Source organism: Oncorhynchus gorbuscha, linkage group LG11, assembly GCF_021184085.1.
Source record: "Oncorhynchus gorbuscha isolate QuinsamMale2020 ecotype Even-year linkage group LG11, OgorEven_v1.0, whole genome shotgun sequence".
Classification (NCBI taxonomy): domain Eukaryota; kingdom Metazoa; phylum Chordata; class Actinopteri; order Salmoniformes; family Salmonidae; genus Oncorhynchus; species Oncorhynchus gorbuscha.
In genome coordinates, this window is record NC_060183.1 from 16,683,971 (window position 1) to 16,707,028 (window position 23,058).

The window sequence follows — 23,058 nt, forward strand, 5'->3', positions numbered from 1 at the left end:
TGTTGTGCAACTGTGAGGTGAAACAGACTGGACAAAATGTTTTGGTTTCGCAAGCCGAAGAACAGAAATGATTTATGATGGCGTACAATGGTTCATGCTGTAGTTTGTTTATATACCGTTTTAGATGCTTATCGTATGTTGTTTCTCTCCTCCCCCAGCCTCAAATACTACAGCCTTCCAGGCCATGGCCCAAGAGCGTGCAGCAACCTCAACCCCAGGAAAGACTAACAAGCTCAGCCCACACCGAGGCCCCCCGGGACTCCTCCAACCCAGGCTGTGGGGACCCGGCCAAAATGATTCCTGCCCCTAGCCTCCCGCAGTCCCCCGGCTCTCTGAAAACAGCCTCCATCCCTAAAAGGCCACAGGAAGGCCCCATAACCAACTCCACTCAGACGTCCATGGCAGGCTTCCCCAGGGTGGTGAGAGGAATCCAGTTTAGGAGCAGTCCCAGGCCGGGCTTCACAACTCCACAGTCCAGGCTGCTCCCACCTCCCTTCAGAGGTCTGCCTTGCTACAGCTCCGTAAACCAGGCCTCTGCACCCTCCCAGGGCCCTGCACTGCCGGCCTGCCCCCGGACCAAAGCACCCAGACAGACTCCAGGCCTCAGAGAACCAGAGATTGGCGGGTTCAAGGCCAGAGATCTAGTCCATCCCAGCCTCTTACGACATCCCAAGCCAAAGAGCCACTGACCGCTATCTCTCAACTCTCAAACATTGACATGTAGCAAGACCACTCAGCACCACCTTCTACCCATTCAAACCCAAAAGATCTAACTTCTTCTAAAGGCTTCCAGGCCTCACCTCAGCAAGGTTACCGTGTCTACCCTGTAGGAATGGAAGACTTGTAGATTATATCCGAAAGAACAAACTAGGTGGTTCAAGCCCTGAATGCTGATTAGCTGACAGCCGTGGTATATCAGACCGTATACTACGGGTATGACAAAACATTTGTTTTTACTGTTCTAATTACGTTGGTAACCAGTTTATAATAGCAATAAGGCACCTCGGGGTTTGTGGTATATTTCCAATATACCACGACTTAGGGCTGTGTGCAGGCACCCCGTGTTAAATTGTGCTTAAGAACAGCCCTTAGCCGTGGTATATTGGCCATATACCACACCTCTTCGGGCCTTATTGCGTAAATAAATATATGACCCCACGGACTATTTTAGCTAGCCTGCTGTGCTTCCAGTAAGACTTACTCAAGGTCCGAAATAAAAGTGACCCGTGTACATTTGGTATCTGCCTTATACAAAGGCGTCAAGCATAACACAATTGTTTTTCCCCTCCAAAAGCACGCTTCAGTACAATCTATCAAATCAAATTGTAGACCTTACCGTGAAATGCTTACTTACAAGCCCTGTACAGAGTGCAGTCTAGATCAGTTAAATGCACATATTGTTTGTGTGAAATGTTGTTTCAAAGTGTGAACTTTCAGGATGCTTGACACTTACAGTCCCCCCAGAACTTTGACTCTCTGGCCAAAACGTGTCCCAGATGATGGTTCCTCATGCGTACGTACACCAAAACGTATCCCAGATGATGGTTCCTCATGCATACGTACACCACAACATATCCCAGATGATGGTTCCTCATGCATACGTACACCACAACATATCCCAGATGATGGTTCCTCATGCATACGTACACCACAACGTGTCCCAGATGATGGTTCCTCATGCATACGTACACCACAACATATCCCAGATGATGGTTCCTCATGCATACGTACACCACAACATATCCCAGATGATGGTTCCTCATGCATACGTACACCACAACATATCCCAGATGATGGTTCCTCATGCATACGTACACCACAACATATCCCAGATGATGGTTCCTCATGCATACGTACACCACAACATATCCCAGATGATGGTTCCTCATGCATACGTACACCACAACATATCCCAGGTGATGGTTCCTCATGCATACGTACACCACAACATATCCCAGATGATGGTTCCTCATGCATACGTACACCACAACATATCCCAGATGATGGTTCCTCATGCATACGTACACCACAACATATCCCAGATGATGGTTCCTCATGCATACGTACACCACAACATATCCCAGATGATGGTTCCTCATGCATACGTACACCACAACATATCCCAGGTGATGGTTCCTCATGCATACGTACACCACAACATATCCCAGGTGATGGTCCTGCGTGCGTAGGTACACCACAAGTACAACTATCTGACCTTAATATAGCATTTAGGTGCCCTAATAATAGTTGACTTACTGAACTACTACATGATACCTGTATGTAGTTGTTGCGCTTAGTATAGCTATTGACGTGATGTACTCACTGAACAGTGTCCTAGATGAATGAAGACGATATTATAACACAGAAAAACGGTTACAGGAACAGAGAATCCCTTTTTACTTGAGCGGGGAACACTTTTAGAAGTGCAGATATTTTGGTTATATAGACTAGAGAATATAGTTACATCAGATATTGTCCCTCTGGCTAAACTGGGGGGATTCTAACAGCTGTGTTAGGTTCTAAAGTTCCCCTTGCCACTTCTCAGTATTACTTCTCTCTGGTTTCAAAACACCTTTATTCTCTCTGCCTTGCGTGTTTTGGTGCATCCTCAAATGTAGCTGTAGCGACCACCGTCTACCGACAGTCAGTCAGTCAGTCTGTCCGTTGCAGTTGGATTGAGACACAGGGATAGCAGGGATCCATCCAGAGGAGCCATCTTGTGCAGTTGGTGCTCTGACAGAGCTGTCTTTGTTTCCCCGTGCTTCCGTAATGAGAAGGTCTAGTTTGGTCTGTAGGAAGAGGCCTCCTACACTCTACTGTAATGACGCTGCAGAAGAGAAGGGCTCCGCTTCTAGATGTGCTTCAGGCCAGGGCTCTTAATAGAAGGGGAGAGAAAGAAAGAAAAATAAAGAAAAGGTCCTAGCATGAAACAATATTGCTGTTATAGTGTGCAGGCTTGTGGTGACCATGTGATTCCGTAATGGTGTCGAGTCGGGTCCAGTTGGCATGGTTACGCGGCCGGGTGGCACAGCAGAGGGATGTGTTGATGTCAAGTGGTTGAAGCACATGCTCAGTGTGTCCCTGTCGACAGCAGGGCCAGACTCATTCCTACGGTATAACACCCACCCTCCATGTCTTCTACCACACCTTCTTCTCTCAGTCCTTCCCCCAAGGTTCCCATTGAGTGTGTCACAGTGGGCCAGCGTGTCAAGGAGGGTAGAGAGGGATACGACTCTCATTCCTCTTCTTCAAAGCCATAATGTCTAACTACTTCCTGGTCCGTCGCTATGTTTAGTCCTAGAGAGCTTTAAGTAGGAGCCTAATGGGCGCCATTTATACCCTTGACCTATCAGGTCCTTATTTCCCTTATGTCATAACTGACCTTTTGATCCCAAGTCTTCTGATTGGTTGTAGAATGCTTTGAGAGGAACAACATCACCCAGTCAACACAGTCTCAAAGATAAGATTGAGAATGGCTCTTTCTGTAACTTAATTTGGTCATTCTTCTTCCCCCACTAAAGCTTCCCATGCTTTTCTATGCAACACAGTTGTGCCCTACTCATGGAAGATAAGTCTCATTGGTACATAGTCACAGCACAGTGGACAATGTGCTGTTGGCCTTCATGTACCCCTCTCATTATGATCCTATGTTAAGCCAGCTGTAGTGTACAAGTGTACTTGATATCCCAAGCACTTGTCTTGCTGCCACACAGCTCTTGAAGTATTTGTCTTCCCATTTCTAAATGATTGAAAGCCATGCCCCGTAAAGGTCATGTACCCTTGTGTTATATTTGTCAAGCGTTTCGAAGTACATTCGGCAGCATTCCTATCCTGGTTCCAGATCAGTTTTTTTCTGACTCCATCGCTGTCATTGTCAAGCCAAACGTGTTTGGCATGATGATGAGTGTAAAGGAGTTGTCATGATACACAAACAGACTGGCAACAGCAACCCCACAAAGTATGTACATGACATCACTCCCAACAGTCCCGGGACATGAGAAATGTCACTCCAAATCAATTCTCCTATTTGGAATGCAAGGCTGCTTCCCCATCCCACCCAGAGAAGAACAACATACTTTTTATACATTTCATCTCTTCAAATGATAAACAAACAATAAATGAACCTCTATTTGAGGACCTGTAGGGATGAGACAGAGATGAATTTAATCAATTCCTGTTTGACGGTGAGAGTCCCTGATTTAAAGGATTTAGAATATTCAGGGGTGGAAATATTTTTTAGATTAACGAGATCTTAACAGAAGCTCAACGTATTTACCTCTGAGAAGTTCTCACCCAAACCCCCCAAAAATAGTGACCTAAAGTTATTGAAAAGGGTTACGATTTATTAATAATGCATTATTATTTTCCGGTTGTCTAGCTTTGCCTTACCATAATATGGTATGTAGATTGAACAAAAAACTTGCCCTCGAATTGACTGTACGGTCAACAGGATAGAATAAAGAATAAGGTCATGGAGCAGCAATGCTCTTGTGTATTACAAAAGTGCCTGCTTTTGTGACTTCAATTCTCGTGGTCCTGAACATTTGGTGTGATCTCCATCTCTTTGATTAAACTAGGACCATATAGATAGTAGGGTATGTAGATGAGGGAGTGTTCCTCCTGGAGGAATGGAAGAGTACGGTAAGAGTAGGCCCAACTGTGTTTGCTGAAAGGAGAGAGTGAGTCTGCCTTGGGTTCACAGGTATATCCCTTTCTGTATCCCTCCGCCCCTCTACAGGGTTCAACACAGGGTTATGCGTTATGCCCGCGCAGCCTAGCAGATGTTAGAATGCCAGTCACACTTAGTATTTACCGTCGCAGGCTCACTCTCAACACATTCTGACTGGGGAGGGCAAACCTGTGTGTGTCTCTTTCCCACTACAGTAGCATTCTCTGTAACACAGGCCAGGTTAGTGGAGCTACAGTACTGTATTTGAAAAAGATCGCCAAGCTATGCTTCCAGTGCTGACAGCTCGCATGCTTTGATGCTCTCTGGTGTGCCTCCTCTTTCTTGTAAGCAGTCTTGAGGAGCTCTCTGGCAGACTTGATTTGTCTCTGGTCTGCCTCCTCTTTCTTGTAAGCAGTCTTGAGGAGATTTGTCTCTGGTGTGCCTCCTCTTTCTTGTAAGCAGTCTTGAGGAGATTTGTCTCTGGTGTGCCTCCTCTTTCTTGTAAGCAGTCTTGAGGAGATTTGTCTCTGGTGTGCCTCCTCTTTCTTGTAAGCAGTCTTGAGGAGATTTGTCTCTGGTGTGCCTCCTCTTTCTTGTAAGCAGTCTTGAGGAGATTTGTCTCTGGTGTGCCTCCTCTTTCTTGTAAGCAGTCTTGAGGAGATTTGTCTCTGGTGTGCCTCCTCTTTCTTGTAAGCAGTCTTGAGGAGATTTGTCTCTGGTGTGCCTCCTCTTTCTTGTAAGCAGTCTTGAGGAGATTTGTCTCTGGTGTGCCTCCTCTTTCTTGTAAGCAGTCTTGAGGAGATTTGTCTCTGGTGTGCCTCCTCTTTCTTGTAAGCAGTCTTGAGGAGATTTGTCTCTGGTGTGCCTCCTCTTTCTTCTAAGCAGTCTTGAGGAGATTTGTCTCTGGTGTGCCTCCTCTTTCTTGTAAGCAGTCTTGAGGAGATTTGTCTCTGGTGTGCCTCCTCTTTCTTGTAAGCAGTCTTGAGGAGATTTGTCTCTGGTGTGCCTCCTCTTTCTTGTAAGCAGTCTTGAGGAGATTTGTCTCTGTGTTGCCGTCTCTTTCCGACTTCCCAAATCTTAGCTTTAAGGCTCTTTTTTACTAGCTTTTTTTAATTTATGCATTTTTATTGTATTTATATTTGAGAAATGCTGAAACTGTAGTTTCATTGATGAAATGACATTGTAAACAGCGGGATGTGTTTCCCGCTCATAACCATCTGTTCAGTTAATGTTCTTCATTATTTCATCAGGGTGGTCTTAAACACGGGCTGCTTCCCAAATGGCACCCTATGCCCTTTTATAGTGTTCTACTTTTGACCAGAGCCTTATGAGCCAAGACGTTCCCAAAGTAGTGCACTATATAGGGATTAGGGTGCCGTGTGGAACGCGGCAACTATCGCACCAGGCAGACAATGGTTGTGTCCGAAATCTGTTTTGCCTGCTACTTCCTAAAACGACATACTGCATACTAATCATTCTACAGGACATACTATTCAGAACGTACAGTTTAGTAAAAATGTATGCAGATAGTGAACAACACATATCTGAGAATGTGTCAAGGAATGCACACTTGTGTTTGTTAGAGTCTGTCCCCTTTTTCTGATTATCTGCTGTTGTCAAAAACATGTGGCTCTGAAAAGACAATTCTCATCCTCGATAGCATGCAGCTATTCATACTAGATTAAAAGCCGAAAATTAATAGAAGCTCCTGGCATGTAAAGCAAACAACATTTTCTAAGTGTCACATACTATAAAACGCTCTATTTTCGCATACCTAATCAGCCTGCTATTTAGAACGCAAGTACAAATATTTGGACACGGCCGATATGTCTCCTCGCTACCAGTAGAACCTCTACTGTAGAAGGACTACAGGTAGGATAATAGAAACATGTTATCCAGTTATCTTCTAGGTGGAAAGGGTTCAGTTTGGGGTCCATAATCTTTCGCTTTGTTGTAGTCTAATATTACTGCTGTAAACGTACAACTCCGTAACACGAGTATATTCAATATGCAGTACTGTATGAAGTACTGTCCTGCTCAAGTCCTTCACCTCGCCAGCCACCACATTGACTGTACAGTAGAACTTGTTTTTCTCACCTGTGACACGAAACTAAAAATGGAGAGAGTCTGCTCTGAGGATCGGTTTTCTCGTGTGTTTTGTGTTAATCTTCCTGCCAATTCTGTTTTACTTCCGTGTTTGCAATACTGCTATTTAATTTGTGCAATACGATAACGATTGAAAACATACTGTTGTACACAATGCTAATTATTTATATGTATATGACATACATTATCTATATCTGTGTGTAATTGTCACGGAGTTCTTGAGCTTGTCAAAAAAAAAGAAGAGAAATCTCCATCTGAAATGCACTTTAAATGATTGTGTTGAGAGACTTGGAACAGGAAGTAATGAACTTGAAAACATATTGAACTGCTTTCTGTTTAGATCTGACTCCTTCTTGCTGTGATATCTGAGGCTACGGAGTGGCTGAGTGCTCAAATAAAGACTGCACCAAATCTACATTGAGTCTGGTGTGTGTCGCTCTCTCACTGTGGGGTTGGTGGTTGTGACAGGATGGTATGAAATGATTGGATGGGGAGAGAGGGGCGTGTACAGTAAGAGAAGTGGTGGAACACGAGGGTGGTAAGAGATTGTGGGAATCGATAGGCTAGGGTGAGGTGAGAGGGGTAGAGATGATGGCATTCTTTCACCCAGGATTTGAGTAGTGTAAAGTAGGACTCTGTGGACAATATCAAAGACCCACCACCCTATTTTACAGTAGGTGGGGTTATTGTCTGCGCATGCATTCTCATTTTGACACCAAACCCACCACTTGTGTGCGTGGCCAAAGATCTCTATTTTCACGTCCTCCAACAAATGTAAACACCAGATTTGCTAAACGGCATTGGCACTTGGATTGGAACTGGTGCTTTGGTCAGATGACAGGAAAATTAAGCTCCTTGCCCACACACACCAGTGGTGAGTTTGAACTCAAAATGTTTTGGTGCTAATTTGTTTCCACTGGTCCTGGGGCGCTTGCTAAGGTCAATGGCATCATGATCTTGTACCAGGACATTTTAGCCAAAAACCTAGTTGCCTCTTCCAGCAAGACAATAACACCAAGCAGACAGAATCCACAAAGAAATGTTAATTGGCCTCAAAATCAACATTTTGGCCATCTCAGTCTCCGGACTTGAAAACCTTTGAAACTTGTGGTTTAACTCCAAGTATCTGGAAGGATTCTGTATGTAGGAATGTTCTATGATCCCTCCCGATGTGTTCATTTTAGATAAAGACTCAGTGCCGGAAGGTGAAAAACAGGTGTCAATAAGTTGGACCCCTACGTTTTGAGGAAAAAATAATACTACTTGTTAAACCAAATATCTTTCGCCGAGAAATTCAAATACAATTTTATTGGTCACTTACATATATTTTGCAGATGTTGCAGGTGTAACAAAACACTTGTTTTTAGCTCCAACAGTGCAGTAATACTTAACAATACACACAAATACAAAAAAAGGAATTCTATCAGAATGATTGTCAGTCTGGAATATAAATATATATTTATATGAAGGTGTGTATGGACAGTATATTATTAGAAAAGGTGTGTACAGCATTAGTTGTATAGGATGAGCGATGACTAGAATACAATATATACTTGTACACAGTGTACAAATCATTAGGAACACCTGCTCCTTCCATGGCGGACTGACCAGGGGAAAGCTATGATCTCTTATTGATGTCACTTGTTAAAACCATTTCAATCTGCGTAGATTAAGGGGAAGTTAAAGAATATTTTTTGAAGCCTTGAGACAATTGAGACATGGATTGTGTATGTGTTCCATTCAGAGGGTGAATTGGCAAGACAAAAGATTGAAGTGCCTTTGCACAAGGTATGGTAGTAGGGACCAAGGGCGCCAGTCTGAGTGCAACGCTGCACAGTTTCCCGTGTGTATCAAGAATGGTCCACCACCCAGAGGACATCCAGCTAACTTGACACAACTGTGGGAAACATTGGAGTCAACTGGCCAGCAACCCTGTGGAATGCTTTCGACATCTTGTATAGTCTATACCCCTACGAATTGAGGCTGTTCTGACGGGCAAAAGGGGGTACAACTCAATTTTAGGAACATGTTCCTAATGTTTTGTACACTCAGTGTACATATGAAGTGGGTTAAACAGTATGTTCACATTATTAAAGTGACCAGTGTTCAATGATTATGTACATAGGGCAGTAGTCTCTAAGGTGCTGGGTAGAGTACCGGGTGGCAGCCGGCTAGTAACGATGACTAAGTTCAGGGCAGGGTACTGGGCGGAGGCTGGCTAGTGGTGACTGTTTAACAGCCTGATGGCCTGGAGATGGAAGCTGTATTTCAGTCTCTCGGTCCCAGTCTGTCTTCTAGATGGTAGCGGGTTGAACATGCCGTGGTCTAAAATAATATAACTATCAAGGGTGTCAATCATTTTGGACCCAAATGTAGTTGTTTTGCATTCCTTACTAAGTCAGAAAGAGGGAAAATGTAATTATTGGAAGAAAGGGTCTAGAGTTTCACTGAGGTAAAAAGTGCATTTATATTTTCATGTGCCCTAAATGTGGCTCCAAGGCACAGTTTCAAGGAAGACATGGCTGTTATATATTTATTACCTCTGTATAAGAGGTGGTCATTGAAAGTCCTGCCCTCCTGCTCTCTTTCTTTCGATAGACTCTTGATTGACAGGTAGTCTTCCAACTGAATTGTTCTTAGCCAACTATGTATTAAAATACACACAGCTCTGCTGTAGAGTTGAGTGACAGCTTCATTTCCCACAATTTATGTACACTCCTCTTCGACTTTCTCTATTCCCAGAAGTTCCCATGAGTGTGGTGTGCCAGTGGCGATCTCTTTTCACCACTCCACCACTTTTGGAAGTGACCAATAACTAGGTGTGAGGGCAGTAGCAATTAAATCTGGTTTACCCTCATGCAAAGCAAAGCCTTCGGGCATCACATAGAGCAGTACAGGGGATATGCAGGAGGCCAAACTAAATGGAGAGATCTGAGCAATGAACCTTCATAGTGCTCCCATTACTCGCATCTGCTATGTGTCTCACCATGGGCCACAGCATAGCAGATGTGCTATGGGCCTTAAAAATATAGATTGACAACGAGAAACCACTTTGTATTTCCTGTTTGAACCCAAGGCGAACCGGTGTACCAAGAGTTTCACTTGAATTTCATGCTTTTTATATTTCAGTGGATTGGAGAAGCAGTCGAGAAGTCAGCCATGTTTTGATAATTGACTGTGCCACAGTAGTGTTAAAAGTGTCATGAGTGCTACTGGATTAGGATTTACTTTTTGTTTTGCTGTAGTTTTCAGATGAGCGGAAGCAAAATAGCCCCATAACATCAAAATATTCCACTGGTCTCTCTTTCTCTCTCTTTTTTTCTCTCTTTCTCTCTCGCTCAGCCAACTTCACACAACTGTGGGAAGCATTGGAGTCAACATGGGCCAGCATCCCTATGGAATGCTTTTGACACCTTGTAGAGTCCATACACTGGTCTCTCTCTCTCTCGCTCTCTCTCAAAACCAACTACAGCTCCACCTGCCAGCTCTAATTAAATGACGTGCTGACTGAAACAGGCTGGGATATAACATTTGATTATGTTTATATAGTTGTTTTGCGTTAAGGTCAATTCCTTACTAAGTCTGAAAGGCACTTGTTGGAAGTAGCGGTCTAGAGTTTTACTGAGGTAAAAAGTGCATTTATATTTTCATGTGGCTCCAAGGCAAAGTTTTTGAAGGGAGAGTCAGCAGTTGTATGAATTATCTCAGCATAAGAGAGGAAGTTCTAGTTGAAAGTCCTCTCACTCTTTTTCCTTCAACAGACTTGAATGACAGATATTCTTCTAACCTTTGTGCCATTAAACCAAACAATTTCCATGATTGCAGCAAATCATGTGTTTCACAGAGAGGCCAAGGCATATAGCCTCCTCTCCTCAGCATGACAGAGACCCTTGAGACACAAACACCCATAATTATCATTAGAGTCCCGGTGCAGTCAAACACGTGATTTTTATGTGTTTCATGCAGTGCATTCGGAAAGTATTCAGACCCCTTTACTTTTTCCACATTTTGTTACGTTACAGCCTTATTCTAAAATTGATTCACTTGTTTTTTCCTCAATCTTCACACAATACCCCATAATGACAAAGCAAAAACAGGTTTTTAGACATTTTTTCAAATGTATATAATAGAGAAAATTATTTTCAGGTCTCTCCAGAGATATTAGATCGGGTTTAAGTCTGGGCTCTGGCTGGGCCACTCAAGGACATTCAGAGGCTGTCCGGAAGCCACATGTGCATTGTCTTGGTTTCACTCTGCCATAAAGGCCTGAATGTTGGATTGCTGCAGAGATGTTTGTTCTTCTGGAAGGTTCTCCCATCTCCACAGAGGAACTCTGGAGCTCTGTCAGAGAGACCATCGGGTTCTTGGTCATCTCCCTGACCAAGGCCCATCTCCCCCGATTGCTCAGTTTGGCCGGGAGGCCAGCTCTAGGAAGTCTTGGTGGTTCCAAACTTCTTTTTCAATACAAGTATGATGGAGGCCACTGTGTTCTTCTGGGCCTTCAATGCTGCAGATATGTTTTGGTACCATTCCCCATATCTGTGCCACGACACAATCCTGTGTCGGAGCTCTACGGACAATTCCTTCGACCTAATGGCTTGGTTTTTGCTTTGACGTGCACTGTCAACTGTTGGACCGTATACAGTGCCTTCGCAAAGTATTCAGACCCATTGACTTTTTCCACATTTTGTTACATTACAGCCTTATTCTTTAAAAACGTAAAAATTCTCAGCAATCTACACACAATATTTGATTAAATTGATTAAAAATACAAAACTGAAATATGACATTTACATAAGTATCCAAACCCTTTACTCAGCGTTTCTGCACAGCTATTTTCAGGTCTCTAAAGAGATGTTCGATCTGGTTCAAGTCTGGGCTCTGGCTGGGCCACTCAAGGACATTCAGAGACTTGTCCCGAAGCCACTCCTGTGTTGTCTTAGCTGTGTGCTCAGGGTCGTTGTCCTGATGGAAGGTGAACCGTTACCTGAGTCTGAGGTCCTGAGTGCTCTGGAGCAGGTTTTCATCAATTATCTCACTGTACTTCTCTCCGTTCATCTTTGCCTCGATCCTGACTGCTCTCCCGGTACCTGCCGCTGAAATACACCCCCACAGCATGATGTTGCCACCACCATGCTTCACCGTAGGGATGGTGCCAGGTTTCTTCCAGAGGTGACACTTGGCATTCAGGCCAAGAAGTTGAATCTTTGTTACATCAGACCAGAGGATCTTGTTTGTGGTACCTTCAAGGCATTTGGAAATTGCTCCCAAGGATGAAACAGACTTGTGGAGGTCTACAATTTTTTTCTGAGGTCTTTGCTTGACATCATGGGAAAATCAAAAGAAATCGGCAAAGAGGCACTGAGTTTGAAGGTAGGCCCTGAAATACATCCACAGGTACACCTCCAATTGACTGAAATTATGTCAATTAGCCTATCAGAAGCTTCTAAAGCCATGACATAATTTTCTGGAATTTTCCAAGCTGTTTAAAGGCACAGTCAACTTAGTGTATGTAAATGTCTGACCCACTGGAATTACAGTGAATTGTGAGTTAAATAATCTGTCTGTAAACAATTGTTGGAAAAATGACTTGTCACAATTCCAGTAGGTCAGAAGCTTACATACACTAAGTTGACTGTTTTTCCTATTTCTCCTCCAAGAGCTCTACTCGCTGAGTCAGCCATGGCAGATGTTGGCGCATAGAAAGGTAATATGTTCATCAATAAAACATATTTATAAATGCTAGTAAACTCAAGAATGTCTTCAACAAAACTGAAAAACTTCTCTAAGTTGCTGGTTTTCTAAAAGTCATTATCTGTGTTTTTGTCTGGTTGATCATGAGTCTCCATCTTTTGCACCAACAGACTGCACATAATAACATGTTCTGCAGGTCTTGTTCTGTTTCTGCCATCAAAATAACATCATCAGCATATAAAAGGATACTTAGCATTTTGTCATCATATCTTCCTATTTAACTGTTTAATGTATTTTGCTAAATCATTTATAAACAAAGCAAACAAAGTCGGTGATAAGGCATGTCCTTGTTTTACACCCGAGGGTGTGGGAAACCAATCTGTACGATATTCATTAACACGCACACAAGCAATTGGTACTTTGCGAAGAGACTGGGTTGCTTGATAACGTTTCCCATCAGCCACCGTCTTTAACAAGCTAAAAGATCCCTAGTTACAAAATCAACAACTTTCTGGAAATCAATTAAACTTGCAAAAGTAGGATCCATTTCATGTAATCTATTTCTAATTATTGTAGAGACCGAGAAGATATGATCTATACAGTCTCTGGATTTACCAAAACCATTTTATTCTTCCACCAGAATGTTTTGCTCCTCCAGAAATGTAATTAGCCTTTTGTTGAGGATGGATGAACATAATTTATAAGCCGTACTTAATAAACGTATGCCTCTATAGTTCAGTGGCACTCTCGAGTCATTTTTTTGTTTTTTTAGATTTGGGAATAGGATTCACTATTGACTCATACCACGTGGATGGCAGTATACTGCACTCAAAACAAATTTGGAGCAAATCATATAGGACGTCAATTAATTTAGGGGATTTTAAAACCTCATTAGGGAGTTCATCAATGCCAAACTCTTTCCCATTTTGTTGCAGCGTCAATCCCCTTCTGCCACAGACAGCTCCTAATTTAAGTATGGGTTACATATGTACGAGGCTTCTAACATTGTATTTTCCATTTTAGTTCTCAGGGAACCTACAGTGGGGAGAACAAGTATTTGATACACTGCCGATTTTGCAGGTTTTCCTACTTACAAAGCATGTAGAGGTCTGTAATTTTTTATCATAAGTACACTTCAACTGTGAGAGACGGAATCTAAAACAAGAATCCAGAAAATCACATTGTATGATTTTTATGTAATTAATGTGCATTTTATTGCATGACATAAGTGTTTGATACATCAGAAAAGCAGAACTTAATATTTGGTACAGAACCTTTTGTTTGCAATTACAAAGATCATACGTTTCCTGTAGTTCTTGACCAGGTTTGCACACACTGCAGCAGGGATTTTGGCCCACTCCTCCATACAGACCTTTTCCAGATCCTTCAAGTTTCGGAGCTGTCGCTGGGCAATACGGACTTTCAGTTCAATAAAATGCAAATTAATTACTTAAAAATCATACAATATGATTTTCTGGATTTTTGTTTTAGATTCCGTCTCTCACAAGTTTGTGGCCAAAGATCATAAATAAAAGAGAATGATGAGGAAGTCTACTTTTTTCTCAAATTAAGTCAAAACATCTGCATTCTTCAACCATCTGTGTAGGAGATAACACCTTATTAAATTCAAAACACGTTTCTAGACAGTCATGGAGGGTAACTATATAGTCCACCACAGCTTTCCTTTGCCAGATATGGATGTAAAGTTATCGCATAAGGGGCCTTATCCTTCCATTAATGATACACATTTTAGAGTCCCGAAAGGAATTCTAACAGGGTTTCCCCATGATGATTAACACAGTCATACAAAGCAACACGCGATGGAATATCATCGATATCATTTATATAGTCATCTAACCTCCCAATTCGACTGCTAAGATCCCCACATATGTAAATAGTATCTGCTTCTGCTTAACAAATGACTATAGAAGGAGGATGCATCTCTACCTCATTTGGACTGTTCAGGTGGCAAATAGCATGAAAACACAACAAAACAATAATCTGACTCCCTATGCTCGACGCGCAAACCAATAATTCCTTCTATGGCTTTATCGATAATTTCAATTTGATATGCTTTCATCACATCAGACTTTACACATATTCCAACTCCCCCAGAGCCACTGGGGGTTGTCCCTAACTGTCCCTGCGACATCAACTTATCAAAATATAAAATCCAGTTCTGCTAAGACCTTCAAAAGGTTGGTGCTGGCTCATCAGCTCAGTGTTCCACATGATGTAAAAAGGTTAAGGGTTTAGATGACCTTGCCTTTTAACTTGTTAAAAGAAAACAACCTTCAATCATTACTCATCGTCCATATCTACAGGGGGAAATGGGGGCTCATCCAGAGTGGGCATCTAACTCTTTCTCCGTCCTCTGGAGGAGCAGAAAACATGATAGCTGATGAAATCTTACCAGTCAGAGAGGTGCAGATCCCCTTACAGCATGTTAATAACGTTTCACAGGGAAGAGAAAGAGAGAACACGTTATAACAGTTTCACACCAACATAGCTAAGAATGAGATTGAGGAAAGGTTAGCCCAAGCTACAATCTAGTGTCTCTTCTCACATTTTTAGGGCATAGTTCTTTCTCTAGAAGCCTTCCCTTTCCAAATTATAATTATAACTATTGATACATTATCTAACCCAGATTTAGAATGACAGTCGTAGTGCTTCAAGTTGGTCCTAACTTTTCTCATCACCCGTGGTAATGACAGATTGGTATTTCAATGCATTCTTAGTCTAAATTACTATACATTTCACATTGTGCAGACCCCCACAGTCATCCTGATACCCCAAATAAACCATTTTGGATAAGCCTAAATCCATTATGGGCACGGTTGACCTCCCTCACTTCACGACACTCATTCTTCCTTTCCTGGCGTTTCTTCATGTTCTCCTTCTGATAGTGTTTCAGTTTGTCATTTTAATGGCACATGTTCAAAGTGGATGGCCCTTGATAATGTCTCTCACCGCCTCTGTCTATTACAGTCCATTATGTCTTGTCCATTTTCCTACCGGTACACCAGCAACATGAGAGAGGTTTGGACTGGATCTCTCTCCATGCTCACTCCACACGGACCCATGTCACACTCCTGAGAGAAAAAGCATGAGATAAAAGGCAGTTGATAGCTTCTAGATGCTGTGTACAGGTTGCTGGCTCGGACTCATGTCTAACGGTAGAAGTGGTGAAAGACCATACTGAACAACATTTTCTTTATTTTTTTTATTTTTATGGGTGTTGAGGTTCACACTGTTCTGCTCTCGGCCAAATTATTATTGGCTTATACTCCCCTATAATCTTGGCAATCTCACTGCAGTTACAGGTCAGGTAGTCAGAGGGCTAATCCTTAGGGAGAAATCCGACCATCCAGCCGACCCAATCTGGTGAAATTTGTTATTGAAGCAAGACAAAAACAAACAAAACAACAGCAATATCACATCACATATATCACTCGAGGTAGGGAAAACTTCAATTAATTTAGAGTAACTGTCATCCATTACCAACATCTCTTTTTTTCCTTTTACAGGTAGATCAATTTGCATATTTACCAAAGGGCCCCAGGGGACTGGTGATTCCCCCTTTGGACACATGACTCACAACGTGATTCATGCATCCCACAATTACAACAAAGGCGCAGGTTAAATAAAAAATAAACACATTTGAATAAATCAAATATAATTAACTCTTGATAACTCCATAAGGAAATAATGGTCCTAATCACACATTGGACTAATGACAAATTATAAACTTCTTATTAATTATTTGTTTTTACATAGCCCCTAAAAAACTGCTGTCTGCTGTCTGCTGTCTTTCTAGTGAGGGTGATCAGGCCTCATCAGGAAGTCAGAACAGAGGTCAGTGGTCAGTCAGCCCTATTAAGTGAGTAATAATAATATAATATAGAGTGTTTGAAACATTAATTTTTTCATTACTAAACTGTACCTCAGAGATACAGAATAATTGATAAACATGAAAAACTTGGTAGTGGACATTCCATCAGTCCTGGAAAAAAAGAAAATGAACATGTTCTTTGTTTTCACTATGTTGCATTTTAATCAGTCCTAAAAAAATTCTTAATGCATCTTGGTCATTAATTGAGTTTAATTATTTAAAGATATTTCAAACATTTCAAACATTTTGTGTATCAGGTTGTGTGTGGTTTGCTCTCATGATTTGGTAAATAGAGGAAATTTCCACGACAGTCTCTCACAGCCTAGTTCAGTGTGTACTGGCGGCTATCTATTGTTCCACAGGAAGGTTCTCTCTAACCCAGACAACAGATTACTTAAACATGAGACCAGTGGACCAGGCTTTAAAAGGTGAGCAGCCTCTAATTTAATATCAGTCCGAATGCTCAATCCCTCTGTTTTACTCCTTCAAATTACTAAAATATTGCAATATTAGATTGCTTTTTTAAAGCCGATTACCATTCACTTTGTTACTTTCACTAGTCTCCATAATCTGTTTCCTTCAACTGGGTTTCAGTTTCCTTCAACTGAAACCCTTCTACTCTTTCCAGTATAAAATAAAACATTCTCAATCACTACTCCTAATACACACGGATCACTCCCAAAAAATGTTCTGCTACTGTATTTATTTATTTATTTTGCTCCTTTGCACCCCATTATTTATATCTCTACTTTGCACTTTCTTCCACTGCAAATCTACCATTCCAGTGTTTTACTTGCTATATTGTATTTACTTCGCCACCATGGCCTTTTTGTGCCTTTGCCTCCCTTATCTCACCTCATTTGCTCACATTGTATATAGACTCATTTTTCTACTGTATTATTGACTGTGTTTGTTTTACTCCATGTGTTACTCTGTGTTGTTGTAGGTGTCGAACTGCTTTGCTTTATCTTGGCCAGGTCACAATTGTAAATGAGAACTTGTTCTCAACTTGCCTACCTGGTTAAATAAATAAAAATGAACTGGGTTGGTACTGTCTTAGTCTCCAGTAGATATTGTGCTCCGTCCATAATAAGTCTGACACCTGAGACAACAGGGAAACAGATGCAATCTCCATTTTGTCTACTCACAAATTGAACATCATCATTTGGGATATAAACAAAAACACAATAAATTGTAGCCTTTTAAGTTTAGTTAACAGAAAATCATGTTCAACATTCATTGGTTCTATTTAACAGGGTATGGACTTATTTCAAAATGTTTTATCAGGGTGGAGGAAATCTTCTAAGCGTTCATTAGGTCTATTGGTTAGCGTCAAGTCAAGTCCCGTACAATGCTTTAAGTTTATCATACAAATGCTCCATAAAGGGACCACCTTGAACATAATACTTTTTACTCCACTTACGTACTTCTACGTGTGGGTGTACTATTTGTATATTATTATAATTTTTCTATTCTTACATCATAATAATCCATTATACATATATTACGTTACTATCTCTCGTAACCCATTATGCATTTGTGTTACATCACAAAATCCTCCTCTACACCAGTGTTCTACTCATACGGTGGTTTAAATATTTACAGTAGCTTTATTTAACAGCATATTCGGAAATAGTTCACTCTTCTTTCCATTTTATGCGTTACCCGCCTTGATTTGATTTTATATATCATTTCATTTTTTTTTTTAATACAGATTCATTTCATTTGACCTACTGAAATCAGTTGCCGTTCCTCAATTGTTCATTCTCCTCCTGGGCAGTTCACAGCAAGAGTCTGTTCTGGGCAGGTCCCCGTCCTCTTTTGGTCAGACGGGAATTTCACTCAGGCTTCATAAAATGCCCCAGCGGTTTTCCTCGCAAGACCCCCACTGGAATGCTCCCCAGGCAGAATCAATGATGCTGTTCGTTGATGCCAAATTGTCATGGAGAAACTTTTGACCATTTTAATTAAAAACAATCACAGCAAGGTACTTAATTGTTCCCCAGAAATGATTTGATATTCAGATAAAACGGCTGCACTGGATCTTTTAACTCAAGATTTCTAATTTCATGCATTTAATCACTGTGCCAACTTCCAAGAAAGCTATTGATTTGAATAATGTGGATTAAATCATACACCAGGGTATGATTAGTTTACTGAGAATCTCCTTTTTTTGGTGAATCAAATGACCCTCCCCCCAATGTCCGCTCCACATTAAGTCCACATACTGCACATACTGCCAAACGGCACCAACAAGAACTGTCTCGTCTACCACACGTTTACATTAAGGATTCCTCAGCCATCTGTCAATCAGTCTCCCTTTGGCCTCTACGCTTTTGACATGAGCACGTATAAACCCCGGCCTTAATTCCCACCCCTCCATACATTTCCCCTCCCCATTAGGGATGGCTATCGATCGCCACCACCGCACATCCCCACATCTACTCCAATAGCTCTTGTGCCCTTCTGAGAGACAAGAGGAGACGAGCCGAGGAGATTGAGATGTCCTGGTGACGGCGCTGACAGATTGAGATCGGTACGAGGAGTGGGCCTCCCTGCTCCCCTCCACCTCCCTCCCTCTCCACGGTGTGTCTGGGAGGCTCGAGAGGGCCCTATTACCTTCCATGGATCTCCTTCTGTCTTCAGTGTATACCATTATCCAGAGAGACTTACAGTAGTGAGGGCATACATTTTCGTACTTGTCCTCTGTGGGAATCAAACCTCTGTCTAGACATGCTGGTCATCCAACAGCAACAAGGTACATCTCATGATGTCCCTAATAACTCACCTAATTCTGAAAAATGCCTCAATTTCGCTGTGACAGGTTAAGGATGACAAAAATAACAGTTCTGTGTCCTGACGCTCCATCTTGCTAGTGTCCTTGACAATGTTGACTGCAAAAACTTTCATCAACTAGAACTTAATCTCCAAAGTTTTTGAATAGAGTTCCAAAGCTACCGGTAATTTACGACAGTAGTTGTGGTGATTTTGGTAATTAGCGTGTAATCTATGGAAATCTATGGTAACTTTGGTAATTTATACTTGAATAACTATGTATATATTGTACATTACTTCCTAGTGGATAGGCCATATGGTTCAAGAGAAAACAGCCTAAATTGTGGGGGGAAAAGCATCTAATTATCCTTATTTTCACTTTGCAACTGTCTTCTTTCACAACTGCCACCAGTTTGGCCCAAAAACGTTTACAACAAAGACATACTGACATAATACAATAAGAAAATGTGTACAAAATATATAAAGAATATTTCATGCCGAAACCCTCAAACACCAATGGTATTCAATAAGTGTATGGTTTAGGTTTATGTTTCTCAGCTTTGTCATTCTATTTATTATTTTAAAATCATCTTATTACTTTTTTTGTCAAATATATTTTACATGTGAAAAGGTCACACAGAGGCCCAGAGATCATTACAGACATCTGTGATAATCTGATGTACCCAAAAAATGTCACTAGACGTCATCTGATAAAATTCCATATATTCCTTGAAACTTTCCAGAATTCTTATATTTTACTGGTAAGTTTCCAGTAATATACCCTCCCCCTTTGCAACCATAGTTTTGAACCACTTCCAGAACATCACAGCCGATCATTTACACACACACAACCACTCACACTGTTGCCACGTAGCGATGTGCCCTTCCACATTATTCAGAACAACAACGTTGAGCTGTCTAGAGGTTGTGCTCTCTTGGTCAATGTTTACCTAGCAAACTGCTGTGGCATTCACCCCCAGATGATGTACGACCTAGTACACTTGAACAAACGGTGTCAAGGTGTTTGCTAGGAAACTTTTTAAAAATGCTCTGAGACAAAGCAAAACATAAATAAAGCAAATAACAGGAACTCTTCCATACATCCTCCAAGATCACAACTACCAGCCCCCACCCAGAGAGACCAGCTCTACCCTTCACCAACAGGCCCCATCCAGAGAGGTCCGCTCCACCCCACTACCCCCCATACTAACAGGACAACACGCCAATCAGAATAGACCAACTATGCAGAAGCGGCACGAAGAATCTGCTTCACATAATCTGCTCAAAAAGCCATATTTTTATCAGAAATATAATTATCTGTTTGTTATTAGAAATATAACTTAATCTCAATCTGAGTTCAGTTTTAACTAAGCTACCCAGGAAAGGTTTAAAGTTAGCCCATATACGCTATATACAGTGGGGCAAAAAAGTATTTAGTCAGTCACCAATTGTGCAAGTTTTCGCACTTAAAAAGATGAGAGAGGCCTGTAATTTTCATCATAGGTACACTTCAACTATGACAGATGAAATGAGGGGAAAAAATCCAGAAAATCACATTGTAGGATTTTTTATGAATTTATTTGCAAATGTTGGTAAATGTTTTGGTAAAAAATTTGGTAAAATACCAAATCCATATTATGGAAGAACAGCTCAAATAAGCAAAGAAAAACGACAGTCAATCGTTACTTTAAGACATGAAGGTCAGTCAATACGGAACATTTCAAGAACTTTGAAAGTTTATTCATGTGCAGTTGCAAAAACCATCAAGCGTTATGACGAAACTGGCTCTCATGAGGCCCGTCACAGGAGAGGAAGACCCAGAGTCACCCTGAGTTCACTGGAGTTACTAGCCTCAGCAATTGCAGCCCAAATATATTCTTCACAAATTTCAATTAACAGACACATCTCAACATCAACTGTTCAGAGGACACTGTGTGAATCAGGCCTTCATGATCAAATTGCTGAAAAGAAACCACTACTAAAGGACAATAAAAAGAGACTTGCGTAGGCCAAGAAACACAAGCAATGGATATTAGACTGGTGGAAATCTGTTCTTTGGTCTGATGAGTCCAAATTTGCGATTTTTTTTGGGTTCCAACGGATGATCACACCTCCAGGCTGTTTAAGGGCTATTTTACCAAGAAGATGACCTGGCCTCCACACCTCCAGGCTGTTTAAGGGCTATTTTACCAAGAAGATGACCTGGCCTCCACACCTCCAGGCTGTTTAAGGGCTATTTTACCAAGAAGGAGAGTGATGGAGTGCTGCATCAGATGACCTGGCCTCCACACCTCCAGGCTGTTTAAGGGCTATTTTACCAAGAAGATGACCTGGCCTCCACACCTCCAGGCTGTTTAAGGGCTATTTTACCAAGAAGATGACCTGGCCTCCACACCTCCAGGCTGTTTAAGGGCTATTTTACCAAGAAGATGACCTGGCCTCCACACCTCCAGGCTGTTTAAGGGCTATTTTACCAAGAAGGAGAGTGATGGAGTGCTGCATCAGATGACCTGGCCTCCACACCTCCAGGCTGTTTAAGGGCTATTTTACCAAGAAGGACAGTGACGGAGAGCTGCATCAGATGACCTGGCCTCCACACCTCCAGGCTGTTTAAGGCCATTTTACCAAGAAGGAGAGTGATGGAGTGCTGCATCAGATGACCTGGCCTCCACACCTCCAGGCTGTGTAAGGGCTATTTTACCAAGAAGGAGAGTGATGGAGTGCTGCATCAGATGACCTGGCCTCCACACCTCCAGGCTGTTTAAGGGCTAATTTACCAAGAAGGAGAGTGATGGAGTGCTGCATCAGATGACCTGGCCTCCACACCTCCAGGCTGTTTAAGGGCTATTTTACCAAGAAGATGACCTGGCCTCCACACCTCCAGGCTGTTTAAGGGCTATTTTACCAAGAAGATGACCTGGCCTCCACACCTCCAGGCTGTCTAAGGGCTATTTTACCAAGAAGATGACCTGGCCTCCACACCTCCAGGCTGTTTAAGGGCTATTTTACCAAGAAGATGACCTGGCCTCCACACCTCCAGGCTGTTTAAGGGCTATTTTACCAAGAAGGAGAGTGATGGAGTGCTGCATCAGATGACCTGGCCTCCACACCTCCAGGCTGTCTAAGGGCTATTTTACCAAGGAGAGTGATGGAGTGCTGCATCAGATGACCTGGCCTCCACAATCACCTGACCTCAACCTAATTGAGATGGTTTGGGATGAGTTGGACCGCAGAGTGAAGGAAAAGCAGCCAGTAAGTGCTCAGCATATGTGGGAACTCCTTCAAGACTGTAGGAAAAACATTTCAGGTGAAGCTGGTTGAGAGAATGACAAGAGTGCAAAACTGTCATCAAGGCAAGGGGTGGCTACTTTGAAGAATCTCAAATGTAAAATATATTTTGATTTGTTTAATTTTAACACTTTTATGGTTACCTTTTGTTTCATCGTTTTGATGTCTTCACTATTATTCTACAATGTAGAAAATAATAAAAATAAAGATAAACCCTTGAATGAGTAGGTGTGTCCCCGCTTGACTAGTACTGTATATAATTTATTTCCACAATGAAATAATAATATGCGTAACAATGTTGGCAGTTTATACGAAGGATTGTTCCCTATAACCAGGATTGGCATTACAAAAATTACATTTTTGGCAAGCAATCATTGTGATTCATCCTGTATTGTCCCTGACATCATTACACCATAGCAGCAGATGTGGGATACACACACACACACACACACACACACACACACACACACACACACACACACACACACACACACACACACACACACACACACACACACACACACACACACACACACACACACACACACACACACACACACACACACACACACACACACACACACACACACACACACACACACACACACACTCTCCCCACCCTTCCCCCACCACA

The 23,058-nt window shown here is 41.9% G+C and overlaps 1 protein-coding gene across 4 annotated transcripts in view; it reads left to right on the forward strand.

The window, feature by feature from the left end:
- Positions 1–4,995, forward strand: part of ccser2b (coiled-coil serine-rich protein 2b) — a 132,100-nt gene extending 127,105 nt beyond the window's left edge. For 2 of the 4 annotated variants that reach the window (XM_046368704.1, XM_046368705.1), the window contains exon 10: positions 159–4,995. In XM_046368704.1, the coding sequence (XP_046224660.1) occupies positions 159–689 (531 nt within the window). In that variant the 3' untranslated portion in view covers positions 690–4,995. The remainder of the gene's footprint in view (positions 1–158) is intronic. The other 2 variants (XM_046368706.1, XM_046368707.1) reach the window with 2 other exon arrangements.
- Positions 4,996–23,058: the final 18,063 nt, after the last annotated feature.